Genomic DNA, 14,884 nt, shown 5'->3' on the forward strand with positions numbered 1-14,884 from the left:
ACTCTAAGATTCCATAATTATATCTTCTAGATCACTTCCCATTTTTACTAGGCTCTTGAGATGGGCTTTTAATCTCTCCAAGCAATGGGCCAGTTTGATTGGGCCAAGTGACCTCTCTCAAATGCGATGGTTCGCACAAGTTTGTCATGGTGGCGTGCTCGCATGCGCAACCCATGACACTAGTTCCATGGTTCAATTCTTTCCAACTTGGGAGCTATGGTAACAATATCTAGATTTTAATCCTTGAGACAAGGATTCTTCAACCAAGTGAGTATTGATGCAGAGAAATAAGTTTGATTGAATTAAAACTTTATATGTTATGGACTGGACTTATTTAGTAATAGGCTTAATATTGGTATTTTGTTTTTTTTGTTAGATGTTGATTTACTACAGACGTTGCAGAGGAGAAAATGATTTCTGTTATATAGAGGAATGAAATGTGAGAAGGGACATGAGTATTCTTCTCATCACAAATTTTGTTAATTTTCTCTTTTTTCTCTCACTCTTTATCTTCTTCTTTCCTAATTCTTCTACCTCTAAAATTACCTTGTATTATTTTGTCAATTTAAAGTCTGATTTGGTGTTTTGTTGTGAAAGGACTGAAAAATAAAAGAAAAAGGCATTGTTTAATTTTATTAAGGAAGACATAAAAAATAGAATAAGAAAGAAAAAAGATAATACTTGAATTCGAAATATTTTTAATTCTTTTAATATCTTTACATATATTATTATTTTTAATTTATTAAATTTCTAAATGACGACATGATAATTTTTATTCTTTTATAATTTTAAATAAAATCAAGATCAAATTAATAAAAAAATATAAATGTTGATGGCTAAATTTATTATTATACACTTAAAATTTCGTAAGTCGCTTAAAGATATCGATGACTAATTTGTAGCTTTTCTAGTTGATTGACCAAAACAAAATTTATACATACTTGGGGGAGTATTGATGTAATTTATCATTTTATGTAAAGCCCAAATAAAGAGTATAACAATAGTTAATATTAATATTATATAAATATTAAATATTACTAGGTTGTTGCTGATGCTAACTGAACTAAATGTTAGTTAATAACTTGATATGTAATTAAAGTAGCATTCTCAATTTGAAAGTAAACTGAAAGGACAAATTTTTAGTTAGCAGGTTTTATTTTTTATTTCAAATGCTAATTTTTTTTTGTTATCGAATTTATTTATTTTTAATTATGTAATATTAAAAGTTATATATAAGTTTTTTTTTTTTTTTATCTAAGCAATCTGGAATGCAATCCAAAATTTCGAATAATATTTTCAGTTTGTTAAGAGCCCCCCGCGATCTTGATCTTAGCAGAGAAACGAGTTCGTTGCCATTTCATTATTGCTAGCTAAATCGTACCGACGCCTTCTCGTAATCTTATTTGCCGGTGCATGGACGCTCCGTGGATCCATCTCTAGTGCACGATTTCTTTACAGATTCATAACTAATGGCTTCGTGGTTCAAAGTCGCCGAAGGTGTGACTTTGTTCCAATCTACATTTCATTTGTTGTTTTAATTTTTCATCTTTAAAACTTCAATTGAATTTGAACGTCTGATCTAAAGCTTTGAATCATTAAATCATAATGTCGTGGGATTAAACGTGAGTTTGGAATGGATTAGGTTTCTTAGTATAATTTTATTTGTTAACTTTTGAAATTACTTTGTATCTCCTGGTGATTAGCTGGGTATAAACTAAGAGCAAGAAGATTGTAGTTATTTTGTTATGAGATCCACATATGATTTCGTGTTAGGCAATTAACATAGTTTGAAGAAAATAGTGAAAAAGCGGTTAAGCTTACTCTAGTAATGTTGTTAAGACTGGCATGTTTATTTGTTCGAGGAAATTTAGAATTACTATCTGCAAGGGATTTGCTTTTATTAGATTTTGGATTGTTTAAAGGATTCTAGTTTTTCTTTATTATTGGCTACTCTTGGTAATGCCAATCCCAGGGATCTATTAAGGGTAAGCTAGAGTTCAATGGCTATTATTTGGTTAGCTTAAGCAAACATGTATTGGCAAAAGCTTTGCTGGATGAAATTGACATTGTGGTAGGAGTATTAAAATTATTATCGTTTTCTGCTTCTTTTTTGGTTGTTTCTTGTTATGAATACGAGTAAAAAACATATGTGGTTTGTTTGCCATTTTATCGTGGCCATTACACAGAGTTGAGAAAATTAGATAAGAAATTTTGATCTGTTGTATGGAATAAGTTGACCTGTATCTGAGAGCTTCAGATATTGTGAATGTTTGGGTTCTATATTAGGGGTAGGTTTTGTAGCTCTTGATATAGTTTTAAAATTTTTTCTAGGGGAAGTTATTTTGGATCCATGTTAGAGATTTTGAAATTTTCACTGTCACTTGGAAGTCTGAATATTCTCTGCTCCATAGAAAAATAATATTTCAAACAAAAACTATTGTGTTTTGTTTGAATCTTGAGGCCTGATCTAGAGAGCTGATATTAAAAAATAGCTGCATTGGTTGATTGGCAGTGGGTTACTCAATCCTTTTCATCTATTTGTTGCTGCATATTGGTTTTTCATAGATTGCTGTAATGTTTTTTCATCCTTTCTTTTATTTAAATATTCTGGATAAACGTGCCTATATAATGGTATGCAAAGGTTAAAATTCATATGATCTCAACCTTTAGCAATTTTGGAGAGTCTGTAAGTATCAAGTTCTTCTGCACCTTATTGTTTGATATCTTAATTGTTAATCTAGGCAATGCTGGCCACCCATCAGTGAAAATGGCAATCAGATTTCCTTTTTATTGATTCATGACAATTGAAGGTAACTTACTATTTTGGAACAGATTTATTTGAAGTTGTAGATCGAAGAGCAAAGCTGGTTGCTAGTGAACTGTCAGAAGAGCAATCATTTTCTCAGCCACAAGGTAAGGATTCCAAATCAAGGGGTTATTTGCATGCGTAAATCAATGTGAAAAATGTGGTTTGGAGTCTTTGCACTAGCAATTTCTTATTCATGGTTATATCAACAGTGTGTTTTTCCAATAGAGAGACTAAAGTTTTAAAAGTCTGTTTGTCTGTTATAATGCCTTAGTAGCAATACAAATGTCCATCTTCTATGGGGATCATTTGCTTAGAAAATCAACATATAGATATTCCTTTTAATATCATCCTAAGATTGATTTACAGCCAAGGTGGAAATTAAACTATAATATCAGCTTGAACTCTGAGGAGAAAAGTAAAATCTTAACTTCATATAAATTCTGTTTGAGTTTTATTATAATAACTAATAACGCTGCCTTCTTGTTTTCTGAATCACAATATCTGTTTTCTATCTCTCTCTGGCTCCTCTCATTCTTCTGTTTCTCAGACACACATGCACACGCACAAACACATATCTTCCCCCTTTTAATTGCAATGCTTCTAATGTGCAAGGTTCTTCAGTAGAAAAGACAAAGACAAGGAAAAAGGTATTAGAAACATACAAGCTTAAATTAGTTCTAAGTGTACTCATTTAAAGCAAATATGTTCATAAAAAAAAAATTTAATTGGTTGTTTTTCTTCTTTGCAGGCTCAGAAAAAACTTCCTACAACTAAATCTCCCAAAACTAGTGATGCTGTACGTGAAGAAACAAGTTCAGAAGTATTACAATCAGAGGTAACACTATATAAAGATAAGGGTACTCTTTCTTCTAAAAATGAGGGAAACCCTAGTGCTACATCTATGGTCCAAATAAGTAGCGAGTTGTATACCACCAGTGAGAAAGATAATCCTGGATTTCCTTCACCTGAGCCATTGGATACCAATGTGGTTAAACATGATACTGATCAGGAAGAAGTCTCTGCAATTGTTAGCAACACAGAAGCTTCTTTGTCAACTTCAAATGGCAAGCTTCTCAATGAGGATGCCTCTAATGTTCTTGTGGAGCACCCTTCTTCACCATTAGCTGCCAAAGATATTCAGGTTGCTAGTGAAGATCATTTAGCTGATGGTTGCCAAAATATTGAATCCCAAAATGCAGATGTTATTTCAAAGACCGACCAAGAGAGGTCACAACCTTTATTTGCTGATTCTCCTGTTAACATTGAAGCTCAATTAAAAGAAGATGATATTAAAGTTGGAACTCCTGTGAATCAGAAGAAGCCACGAGAACAAAATGCTGACACTCCTCCAGTTCAGGACCACCTTGAGGAGGTGACAAATATACTCGAACTGAAATTGTAGTTCATGTCCTCGAATCTTCTCAAGCCTCCAATATAAAAGCTTTATTCACTAGTTCTTTAGTTTTTGTTCAGGCTCAAGGATTGCTTAAAACCACCAATACCACAGGTCAATCGAAAGAGGCAAGACTGGCTCGGGTAAGCTCTCTGAATTTATTGGTTTTACTTTCTCAGAGATATTGGGACTAAGTTTTATTATTTGCTACTTTAGAAGAGATGAGTTCAGAATCTGTACTTAAGGGATGTGGCAGTAGGATGATAAATGACATAGTGTCTCCTAAGTAATTGCTCACAGATTAGACATTTTGCCGTTTCTACTCTCTTGCCGTTTTTTTTTTCTTCAATTTGGAATTTCTAACAAATTTTCTACACTGTTTCACAGGTTTGTGCTGGACTTTCATCTCGTCTTCAAGAATACAAATCTGAGAATGCACAGCTTGAGGAGCTTCTAATTGCTGAGGTACATCAATCTATCTTTTTTCTCCTTTTAGATATATTTTCAAGGTTTAGTCACACTTGCTCTGGATGCAATTTAAGGAGTATTGTTTTAATACTAAATTGCTCCGCTTACAGAGAGAGCTGAGTAAATCTTATGAGGCTCACATAAAAAAACTACAGAAAGATTTATCTTTATCTAAGAGTGAAGTAACAAAGGTAGAGGAAAATATGGTTGAGGCTTTGGCAGCAAAAAACTCTGAGATTGAGGTGCTTGTCAACTCTATGGATGCGCTTAAGAAACAAGCTGCTTTATCTGAAGGGAATCTAGCATCACTTCAGGTTTAACTCTAACCCCCTAGTTTTCCGAGCACTATCTTACATAAAATGTGGTCTCTGTTTAGTAGCTCATAGAATTGTGGCAATTTTTAAGTTGCATGAAATGAAATATATTTAGGGTCTTGAAATTCTTTGATTTAGTGGGTGGATTTATATGGTTTAGCTTAAAAGCCATACTTCTTATCACCCTGGATTCTGTATATCTAACTATTAATAGCTTTAGAAGCTAAATAGAAAGATATTGATCCTACCACATACTTATGTTAGCCATGCTTTTCTTCTGATAAAGAACCAAAGGATCAGCCCATTCATGAATTCCTGTTAGCCTATTAAGCAAATTGTAAAATGCATGTCTGCTTCTGTATTTCTCTCCTGCTTGCTAATTGCTCCTTTACTTGGCCTCTACATTAGACATTGTCTCTCTGTCAACTAGCAATCAGTATGTGCTCTCGACTTGTGCCATTTGATCATCAGAAGTTTGTTAATACTTTTTATCGTACACCATCAGGCAAGCATGGAGTCTGTTATGAGAAACAGGGAATTGACAGAGACAAGGATGCTGCAGGTAAACTAATTAGTCCTTTCTTGCTTGCACGTGCATGCGTATTCACACACAAAAAATGCATATAAGCAATTATATCATTATGATCTTGTTGATCTATTTGTTTGCTTCTCTGTTAGGCCCTACGTGAGGAGCTGGCTTCTGCAGAAAGGAGAGCAGAAGAAGAACGTGTAGCACATAATGCTACTAAAATGGTCCATATTTGGAACATCAATTTATATGCATTTTGTTGTTATCTTGCACTCAAATAATCTCTAATTTTTGGAACAGGCTGCAATGGAAAGGGAAGTGGAATTGGAACATCAAGCGGTTGAGGCATCCACGGCTCTAGCTAGGATCCAGGTAATGTAAGGATTCTTTGTTTCTGATTCATGGCAAATCATCACCTAATTTGCATGCGTAATATTATCGTTTTTCTTGATAATTGGGTAACCTAGTATTGCATATTCAAAAAAACTTTGAGTTGAATGTAATATTGGCCTTTCAGGATTAGTCTCTTCCTCATTCTTTTTTCAAGTGGATGTCAGTTGTTTCAAGTAAATGCCTTGATGTGGTAGAAACTTTACATTTAATATCTGTTTGGTGAACATCTGTCAACTTTGGATTTGTAAATATCATTATCCAGGATATTTCATTTGCAAACATATTTGCATTTTTAATTAAGAAGCATTTCTCTTTTGGCACTTGTAATCTTGGCAATGCAAGGTTGTTAAGACAAATATGTTTTTTTTTGTATTAGTTTGGAATTGTGCTACAGAAGTTGCCATATAATGGACAAATATGTTATTCAAATGGTTCATTGGATGTTTGCACTCTGCATTCTAGGATTCTGGTGTTTCTAAGATCTGTTACCTGGTATATCTTCAAAATCTTATTTACCACAACTCTTTCTCCAAGAAAACATGGAAACCAGTTTTTAATGATCTGCACGAGTTTCAAATAATGAAGTGACAAAAAAAGGGCAATTACATGAAATTTTTAATCAGGATAGTGGTTAACTAATCTCAAAGGCATTTCGACATCTCATTTTCAGCTTCATATTTACTAATATAGTAGTTTTATGTTGATTGTTGTCTTTAAGCTATCCTTCATTGTTGCTGCACTTGTTTACAATTGTGCTATTTACGAGGATACTGCAATTAGTTCCACCATTATGGTGTCATAGCTTAGTTTAATTTATTTTCAAATGGTTCATTGGATGTTTGCACTCTAAATTCTTGGATTCTGGTGTTTCTAAGATCTGTTACCCGGTAATATCTTCACAATCTTATTTACTTCAAATCTTTCTCCGAGAAAACATGGAAACCAGTTTTTAATGATCTGCACGAGTTTCAAATAATGAAGTGACAAAAAAAGGGCAATTACATGAAATTTTTAATCAGGATAGTGGTTAACTAATCTCAAAGGCATTTCGACATCTCATTTTCAGCTTCATATTTACTAATATAGTAGTTTTATGTTGATTGTTGTCTTTAAGCTATCCTTCATTGTTGCTGCACTTGTTTACAATTGTGCTATTTACGAGGATACTGCAATTAGTTCCACCATTATGGTGTCATAGCTTAGTTTAATTTATTTTCAAATGGTTCATTGGATGTTTGCACTCTAAATTCTTGGATTCTGGTGTTTCTAAGATCTGTTACCCGGTAATATCTTCACAATCTTATTTACTTCAACTCTTTCTCCGAGAAAACATGGAAACCAGTTTTTAATGATCTGCATGAGTTTCAAATACTGAAGTGACGAAAAAAGGGCAATTACATGAAATTTTTAATCAGGATAGTGGTTAACTAATCTCAAAGGCATTTCGACATCTCATTTTCAGCTTCATATTTACTAATATAGTAGTTTTATGTTGACTGTTGTCTTTAAGCTGTCCTTCATTGTTGCTGCACTTGTTTACAATTGCGCTATTTACGAGGATACTGCAATTAGTTTCACCATTATGGTGTCATAGCTTAGTTTAATTTATTTTCAAATGGTTCATTGGATGTTTGCACTCTGAATTCTTGGATTCTGGTGTTTCTAAGATCTGTTACCTGGTAATATCTTCACAATCTTATTTACCACAACTCTTTCTCTGAGAAAACATGGAAACCAGTTTTTAATGATCTGCACGAGTTTCAAATAATGAAGTGACAAAAAAAGGGCAATTACATGAAATTTTTAATCAGGATAGTGGTTAACTAATCTCAAAGGCATTTCGACATCTCATTTTCAGCTTCATATTTACTAATATAGTAGTTTTATGTTGATTGTTGTCTTTAAGCTATCCTTCATTGTTGCTGCACTTGTTTACAATTGTGCTATTTACGAGGATACTGCAATTAGTTCCACCATTATGGTGTCATAGCTTAGTTTAATTTATTTTCAAATGGTTCATTGGATGTTTGCACGCTAAATTCTTGGATTCTGGTGTTTCTAAGATCTGTTACCCGGTAATATCTTCACAATCTTATTTACTTCAAATCTTTCTCCGAGAAAACATGGAAACCAGTTTTTAATGATCTGCATGAGTTTCAAATACTGAAGTGACGAAAAAAGGGCAATTACATGAAATTTTTAATCAGGATAGTGGTTAACTAATCTCAAAGGCATTTCGACATCTCATTTTCAGCTTCATATTTACTAATATAGTAGTTTTATGTTGACTGTTGTCTTTAAGCTGTCCTTCATTGTTGCTGCACTTGTTTACAATTGCGCTATTTACGAGGATACTGCAATTAGTTCCACCATTATGGTGTCATAGCTTAGTTTAATTTATTTTCAAATGGTTCATTGGATGTTTGCACTCTGAATTCTTGGATTCTGGTGTTTCTAAGATCTGTTACCTGGTAATATCTTCACAATCTTATTTACCACAACTCTTTCTCTGAGAAAACATGGAAACCAGTTTTTAATGATCTGCACGAGTTTCAAATAATGAAGTGACAAAAAAAGGGCAATTACATGAAATTTTTAATCAGGATAGTGGTTAACTAATCTCAAAGGCATTTCGACATCTCATTTTCAGCTTCATATTTACTAATATAGTAGTTTTATGTTGATTGTTGTCTTTAAGCTATCCTTCATTGTTGCTGCACTTGTTTACAATTGTGCTATTTACGAGGATACTGCAATTAGTTCCACCATTATGGTGTCATAGCTTAGTTTAATTTATTTTCAAATGGTTCATTGGATGTTTGCACTCTAAATTCTTGGATTCTGGTGTTTCTAAGATCTGTTACCCGGTAATATCTTCACAATCTTATTTACTTCAAATCTTTCTCCGAGAAAACATGGAAACCAGTTTTTAATGATCTGCATGAGTTTCAAATACTGAAGTGACGAAAAAAGGGCAATTACATGAAATTTTTAATCAGGATAGTGGTTAACTAATCTCAAAGGCATTTCGACATCTCATTTTCTGCTTCATATTTACTAATATAGTAGTTTTATGTTGATTGTTGTCTCTAAGCTATCATTCATTGTTGCTGCACTTGTTTACAATTGCGCTATTTATGAGGATACTGCAATTAGTTCCACCATTATGGTGTCATAGCTTAGTTTAATTTATTTTCCATTAATTTTAAAAAAATAAAAAATAAAAAATCAACAGTCTGTCCTGTAGTTAATATGCCATTTAAAGTTTGGAGTTCAAAATACCGCTACTTTTTTAGCAAAGCTGGTGCCCTTTCCTTGTTCAGCACAGGTGTCCATTGATCATTTGGCCCTCTATATATTTCCAACAAGCATTGTAAATTGTTGCTTGTTTCGCTATCCAGAGGGTTGCAGATGAGAGGACAACAAAAGCTGCAGAGTTTGAGCAGAAGCTGGCACTTCTTGAGGTATATAAAACAAACTGATAACAATGCTTTATATGAAAGTTTACCTCTTTGACTGAGCAAAATATGAAGTGAAAAGCCTCTTAATATTTACCTGATATTATGTCAGGTTGAATGTGCATCTCTAAATCAAGAATTGCAAAATTTGGAAGCTCGAGCTCGTCGTGGACAAAAGAAGTCCCCAGAAGAGGCAAATCAAATGGTTCAGGTAGATATGTTGAGGATATAACTGTCTTAATTCTATCTTGGAAATGTCACTGGACCATTTCCATACAGCCAGAGCCTAGCATTAAAAAGCACCTACTTATGGGATATGCATAATGTTGTCTACTGGGACATGGATTCTATGTCATTAAGAACATTCTGAAGTTCAAAAGTTCAAAATCCATTTAACATCTACTTACAGGCATAATATGTGGCCTTTAGCTGTTGCATCAACTGTAGTAATTGAGAAAATGATGACTTAAAGATGGTTTTATTAGATGCAGGCATGGCAGGAGGAAGTAGAGCGTGCACGCAGAGGTCAAAGAGACGCTGAGAGCAAGCTCTCTTTGTTAGAGGCAAGTATCAAAAAAATGTTTTCCTCTTTTCTATATTGTAAAATTATAGTAAGATTATTCTGGTTTCTTTGCTGGCTGATTTTTGGATTTGTTTTCTTTGACCACTTTTCCTGTCTGCAGGCTGAACTGCAGAAAATGAGGGTTGAAATGGCTGCCATGAAGAGGGATGCTGAGCATTATTCTCGACAGGTAACAGTTCAAATTTATTCTTCTGTTTTTCTTACTTCAAACACATATATGGAGCCATTGTCATATGTTGTTGCCTACTCTCAGGAGCATATGGAGCTAGAGAAACGCTACCGTGAATTAACTGACCTTTTGGTAATAGAAACTGAGGTTTACTTTTTCACTTGTTCTTGTAAAACCTATTTGTTTGGGCTGACTTCTTGGGGATACACCATTATTCAGTACAACAAGCAAACGCAGTTAGAAACTATGGCTAGTGAAAAAGCTGCAGCCGAGTTCCAGTTGGAGAAGGAAATAAAGCGTCTTCAGGAAGCACAGGTTTAGTGATATCTCTGCTGCAGGACTGATTGTCTATGTCTTGTTAGAACTAATTATATTCAATATCATTGTTTTTTGCTTGTGATGTACTATTCCAATCAACAGGTTGAAGTAGAAAGAAGTAGAGTTCCTCGTCGGGCATCAATGTCCTGGGAGGAAGACACTGAAATCAAAGCACTTGAGTATGTTAAGCTTTTTGTTTTATTAGATTACAATCCTTAGATCCTTTATCTGCAAGTTTTAGCATCTTATTGAGAGTATTGGGATGTGATCTTTTTTAGCAAGTAAAAGAATATATGTTACCTTCCCTTTCAGACTGGTTTTCATTTGAGGAAACATGATTTGTTAAAATTGCTTATATTTGATTAATTTGAAGCTTATAAATTGTATGTTCTGCAGAACCATCAACTGTTGTAGGTGTTCTGTTGGGCTCAATTAGATCTCCTGATATGATTATTTACATACATCTTTCCTTTGGATGAAAGAATGAAATAGTATAGCTGATGTTAGCGCCATGTTTGGAATGAATTGGTTTCTTTGCAACTTAGACATTTACCTCCCAGTATTTAACATAGCCTATAAGGAAAGCATCATGGTGCACCCTTAAGTTCAATGAGATGAAAGTGTAATATTATGCAACCGTTATGACTAGAACTTCTAAATTCTCATTCTTTGGTAAGAAGGGAGAAAAGGGAAAAAAGAAAAGAAAAGAAATTCTTTCAGAGTGGAATCTGCAGGGCTGAATCATCCATTAACTGACCATATGCGCTCATTTTTGTTGATACCTTGGCTGTTGTTCTTGCATTGGTTTTTTTGGCTGTAGTGCCTTCAAATTAGAATACTCTGTGTAAATATTTAGGCTTTGACTCTTGTGATTGAGTTATTCATTTTGGCTTTAATATATGCTCTCCCTAGTACTGGTATGGAGTGTAAATAGATGTGAAGCGAAATTGAAAAGAGCTATTGCTACCTGTCCATCCTACATTCATATTGGCTCTCCTATCCCCTGCATGAATATATTTTTTTCCTCTTAATTTAATGACGAGGTTACTTTTGATATTTTCAAAATTGCAGGCCTCTTCCCTTGCATCACCGTCACATGGCTGTTGCAAGCATACAGGTATTCTCCCTCTTATATCCCGAAAACCAACTTATCATCCCCATTGTTTATTCTGACCCATGTTTCAACCTGCCTCATGCAGTTACAGAAGGTTGTGAAATTACTGGATTCAGTATCTGTTAGGGCCACAAGATTTCTTTGGCGATATCCAGCAGCTCGAATAATCTTGCTATGCTATCTTGTAAGAACAGTTTCACCTTCTCTTTGTAGAAATGTGTTATATATGGATTAAATTCTATAATAACAATGACAAAAATTATATGCAGGTATTTGTACATCTCTTCTTGATGTACTTGTTACATCGTCTTCAGGTATTGACTATCCGGCCTTTTGGAAAATTAACATATGAACAATTGATTGTTGGGATCCACTTATATTTCCAACTGTAAGTCAATATGCCTTATCACACATGCCTAATCATCGCATTAAATGTTGTTTATAGGAACAAGCGGACAATTTTGCTGCTAGGGAACTCGCGGAATCTATGGGTCTTAAAAACTCCAACTTACCCTAATTGGGGAATAAAATGCACCTTAGCTCCGACCAAGGGTTCTCCAACTATGTGGTTTACCATCTGCAAGGTTTGCTTATTCTTATTTTCTTTTGCAGGCATACATGGAATGATCCAAGAACACTTCGAGAATTAGGAAACTATAGAAGATGCACACACATCTAAAATCAGTCACTGGCATTTTTATATTGAGAACTACAACTAGCAAATTTAGATTTTGGTGTATTTCTGAAATCCAGATGCATCAAGCGGCCGCTAACTGCTAGCTGTTGATTTTCTGTCGACATACTACCAATTTTACATAAATTGGAAGTTCGTTTTGGAAATGGGGGTGGGAAAATCAGAAATGAGAAGCCAGCAAGCATGTTGTAGATCCAAAGTAAGTGGTTCGGCTGTGAATGATAATATTCTTTTGGTATACAGGTGACTTGGAAACGGTGACGTTTACTCGTTCTCTACATCATAAATGAATGTTTTTGAAGAGATATTGTATATAATATGGTATGATAACTAATATTAACATGGCTAATTAAATCTATGCATATATAATGTCACCTTCAGTTTACCTCATCGGTAATTGCTATAAAGAGTATATACGCAATACTATTTTTAAATCCTTCTACAAGTAGTCTCCTTTATTTATAGAAGTGTACCGTTGTAATTTGTAATCTGACCTTTATTTACAACTCAAATACTCATTTGGCCTCCTAAAACATATCCTAAATTGATTTTATGATATATTTTTTGTCTTAGCTTAATACTCAAGATTTTTTTTCTGGTATATATATATATTGATATTGTAGTAGTCTTAAAACAAGATGGCGTGATAGTCATTACTTGTGACTTGTGGCACCATCCTTTGAAAATAAAAAAATATTAAAAATATAAAAATTATAAAAAATAAAAAACTTTAAAATATTATATAAAATCTAAATCTAAATCTAAAATTAAAATTAAAATTAAAATTTTTATTAAATTTCACGCAATCTTCTAGAACAACCAAAATACCTAATATTTAAATAACTTACAATAAATTCTTCCACATTTATATTTTTAGTGATTCATCACCAAATCTCTTTTTCCAGATGATACCTCCTGCTCTTCAAAAGACATGAAGCAAATTTTGCCCAAGCCCTCATCATTGGAAGAGTTGCGATCACTCCAAGTAGCTACCATGGCTTTCTTTTTTCTCTTGCTTCTTCTTCAAAGGACAATCATACTTGTTGTGCCCCGACTTTTTGCAAATGTAGCAAACTATTTTCTTTCTTGAAGTCTCTTGCCTTTGTCCATTTTCATTAATCTTTTGAACTTCTTGACAAATATGATTATTTTTTCATTATCCTACTCCTCATCAGCATCATTGTTGCTTTCTTCTTGGATGGAGGACCATAAACCAAATTTATCATGCTCCAACTTCATCTCATAGGTGATGAGTGAACTTATGAGCTCATCTAAAGAAAGCTTATCCAAATCTTTGGATTCTTCAATAGTCGTCACTTTTGCTTCCCATTCTTTTGGTAGGCTATTGAGCAATTTCTTCATCATTTGTTTATTGGAATAAGCCTTCCCAAGTGCCTTCAAACCATTGATGATGTCGGTGAATCTATCGAACATTTATTTGATGCTCTCTCCCGACTTAATCTTGAAAAGCTCAAAGTCAAGTGTAAGAAAACTAATCTTGGATTCCTTGACTTGGTTTGTTCCTTCATGAATGGTGGCAAACTTGTTCCATATCTCTTTACACTTTGACATTAGGACACTCTCTTGTACTCATTAGGACTTAATGCACAAAAAAGAGTGCATGACCTTGGCATTTAATTGAGCCTTCTTCTTGTTATCATCTTCCCACTCATTTTCATCATTGGGCACCTTTAGATCACCATTTGAGATAATCCTCCACACATAAAAATCATTGGCTTGGATGAAAATTTTCATCCTTATCTTCCAATAAGAGTAGCTCTCTCCATTGAGGTAGGAAGCTCTCACAATGGATTGATCTTCACTTAATCTAGTTGAGCCGAAAGCTTGTGCCATCTTCAAACTCGGTACTTTTTCCTAGAGTCTCCTCCCCCGATGGTAAAACCTTTGATGGAGAGCTAACTCTAATACCAATTGTTACGCTTGAAAATACCAAGAGGGGGTGAATTGGTATCTTCAATATTTCTAAAAACTTTTCTAAATGAAAGAGAAAAAGAGTGGTTTGACTCCAATTCCCTACCTCCACTACCTTGGTATATCTCAACCAAGGATTTGCCAATTCACTATACTTGAATTGATACCTTTCAAGGAAAATGTATAACATTTACAATTCATCTCTTTTTCATAAGGTTGAGATAGAACCTTCCCCCTAGCTTTTGTGGCTAAATTATAACCCTCTAGCTTCTATAAGGCTCAACTATAACCTTCTATAAATCACTTTAAGGTTTTATACCTAAAAAACCTCAAGTAGCCTTTACAAGCAAAAATAAACGATGTAAACAAATGGAGACTTCTCAAAGGTGTGTGGTTACAAGTGTTAAGATCTCTCAAATAATGGAAATGAGAATGATAAAAAGATCTAACAATAAAGACCTAAGAGATATACAAGAGAAAATGAAGAAATAAAGAATTAGAGGTTTTTCTCTTGATTTTTAATCGCGCCATGGCGTACGAACGTCGAGTAGAGAATTAGCACAAAATATAATAATTTAAAAGCAACTTGATTGCAAGTGTGACAGGTCAGTTCTAATATTTATATGTGTTACAATAGAACACAAAGTATTCCAAGGATCGAACCCAAGGGATTGTCAAATTGGTAAATATGTTTACCAAATTAATTATGA

General features: G+C 33.9%; 1 protein-coding gene across 10 annotated transcripts; it reads left to right on the forward strand.

Annotated features, from left to right (window-relative positions):
* Window positions 1–1,125: 1,125 nt before the first annotated feature.
* Window positions 1,126–13,390, forward strand: LOC107901176 (golgin candidate 1). Of its 10 annotated transcripts, none has more exons than XR_005914691.1 (23): window positions 1,242–1,497; window positions 2,833–2,913; window positions 3,422–3,456; window positions 3,558–4,181; window positions 4,283–4,345; window positions 4,590–4,667; window positions 4,781–4,984; window positions 5,490–5,546; window positions 5,663–5,737; window positions 5,814–5,885; window positions 9,308–9,370; window positions 9,477–9,575; window positions 9,850–9,927; window positions 10,048–10,116; window positions 10,201–10,248; window positions 10,336–10,431; window positions 10,537–10,613; window positions 11,506–11,551; window positions 11,634–11,732; window positions 11,818–11,862; window positions 11,994–12,132; window positions 12,302–12,441; window positions 13,148–13,386. XR_005914691.1 is itself a non-coding variant. In XM_041095685.1 (22 exons), exons 1-22 carry the CDS (start codon window positions 1,470–1,472, stop codon window positions 12,063–12,065), a joined length of 1,935 nt encoding a protein of 644 aa, XP_040951619.1. In that variant the 5' UTR covers window positions 1,242–1,469; the 3' UTR covers window positions 12,066–12,673. The 10 variants fall into 10 exon arrangements, 5 of the variants coding, with proteins under 5 accessions (XP_016682563.2, XP_040951619.1, XP_016682564.2 ...); XR_005914693.1 differs by lacking the exon at window positions 13,148–13,386 and having other exon boundaries at window positions 3,431–3,456; window positions 3,558–3,644; window positions 3,819–4,181; window positions 12,302–12,673; XR_005914690.1 differs by having other exon boundaries at window positions 11,994–12,441; window positions 13,148–13,390.
* Window positions 13,391–14,884: the final 1,494 nt, after the last annotated feature.

Source organism: Gossypium hirsutum, chromosome D06 (assembly GCF_007990345.1).
Source record: "Gossypium hirsutum isolate 1008001.06 chromosome D06, Gossypium_hirsutum_v2.1, whole genome shotgun sequence".
Classification (NCBI taxonomy): Eukaryota; Viridiplantae; Streptophyta; class Magnoliopsida; order Malvales; family Malvaceae; genus Gossypium; species Gossypium hirsutum.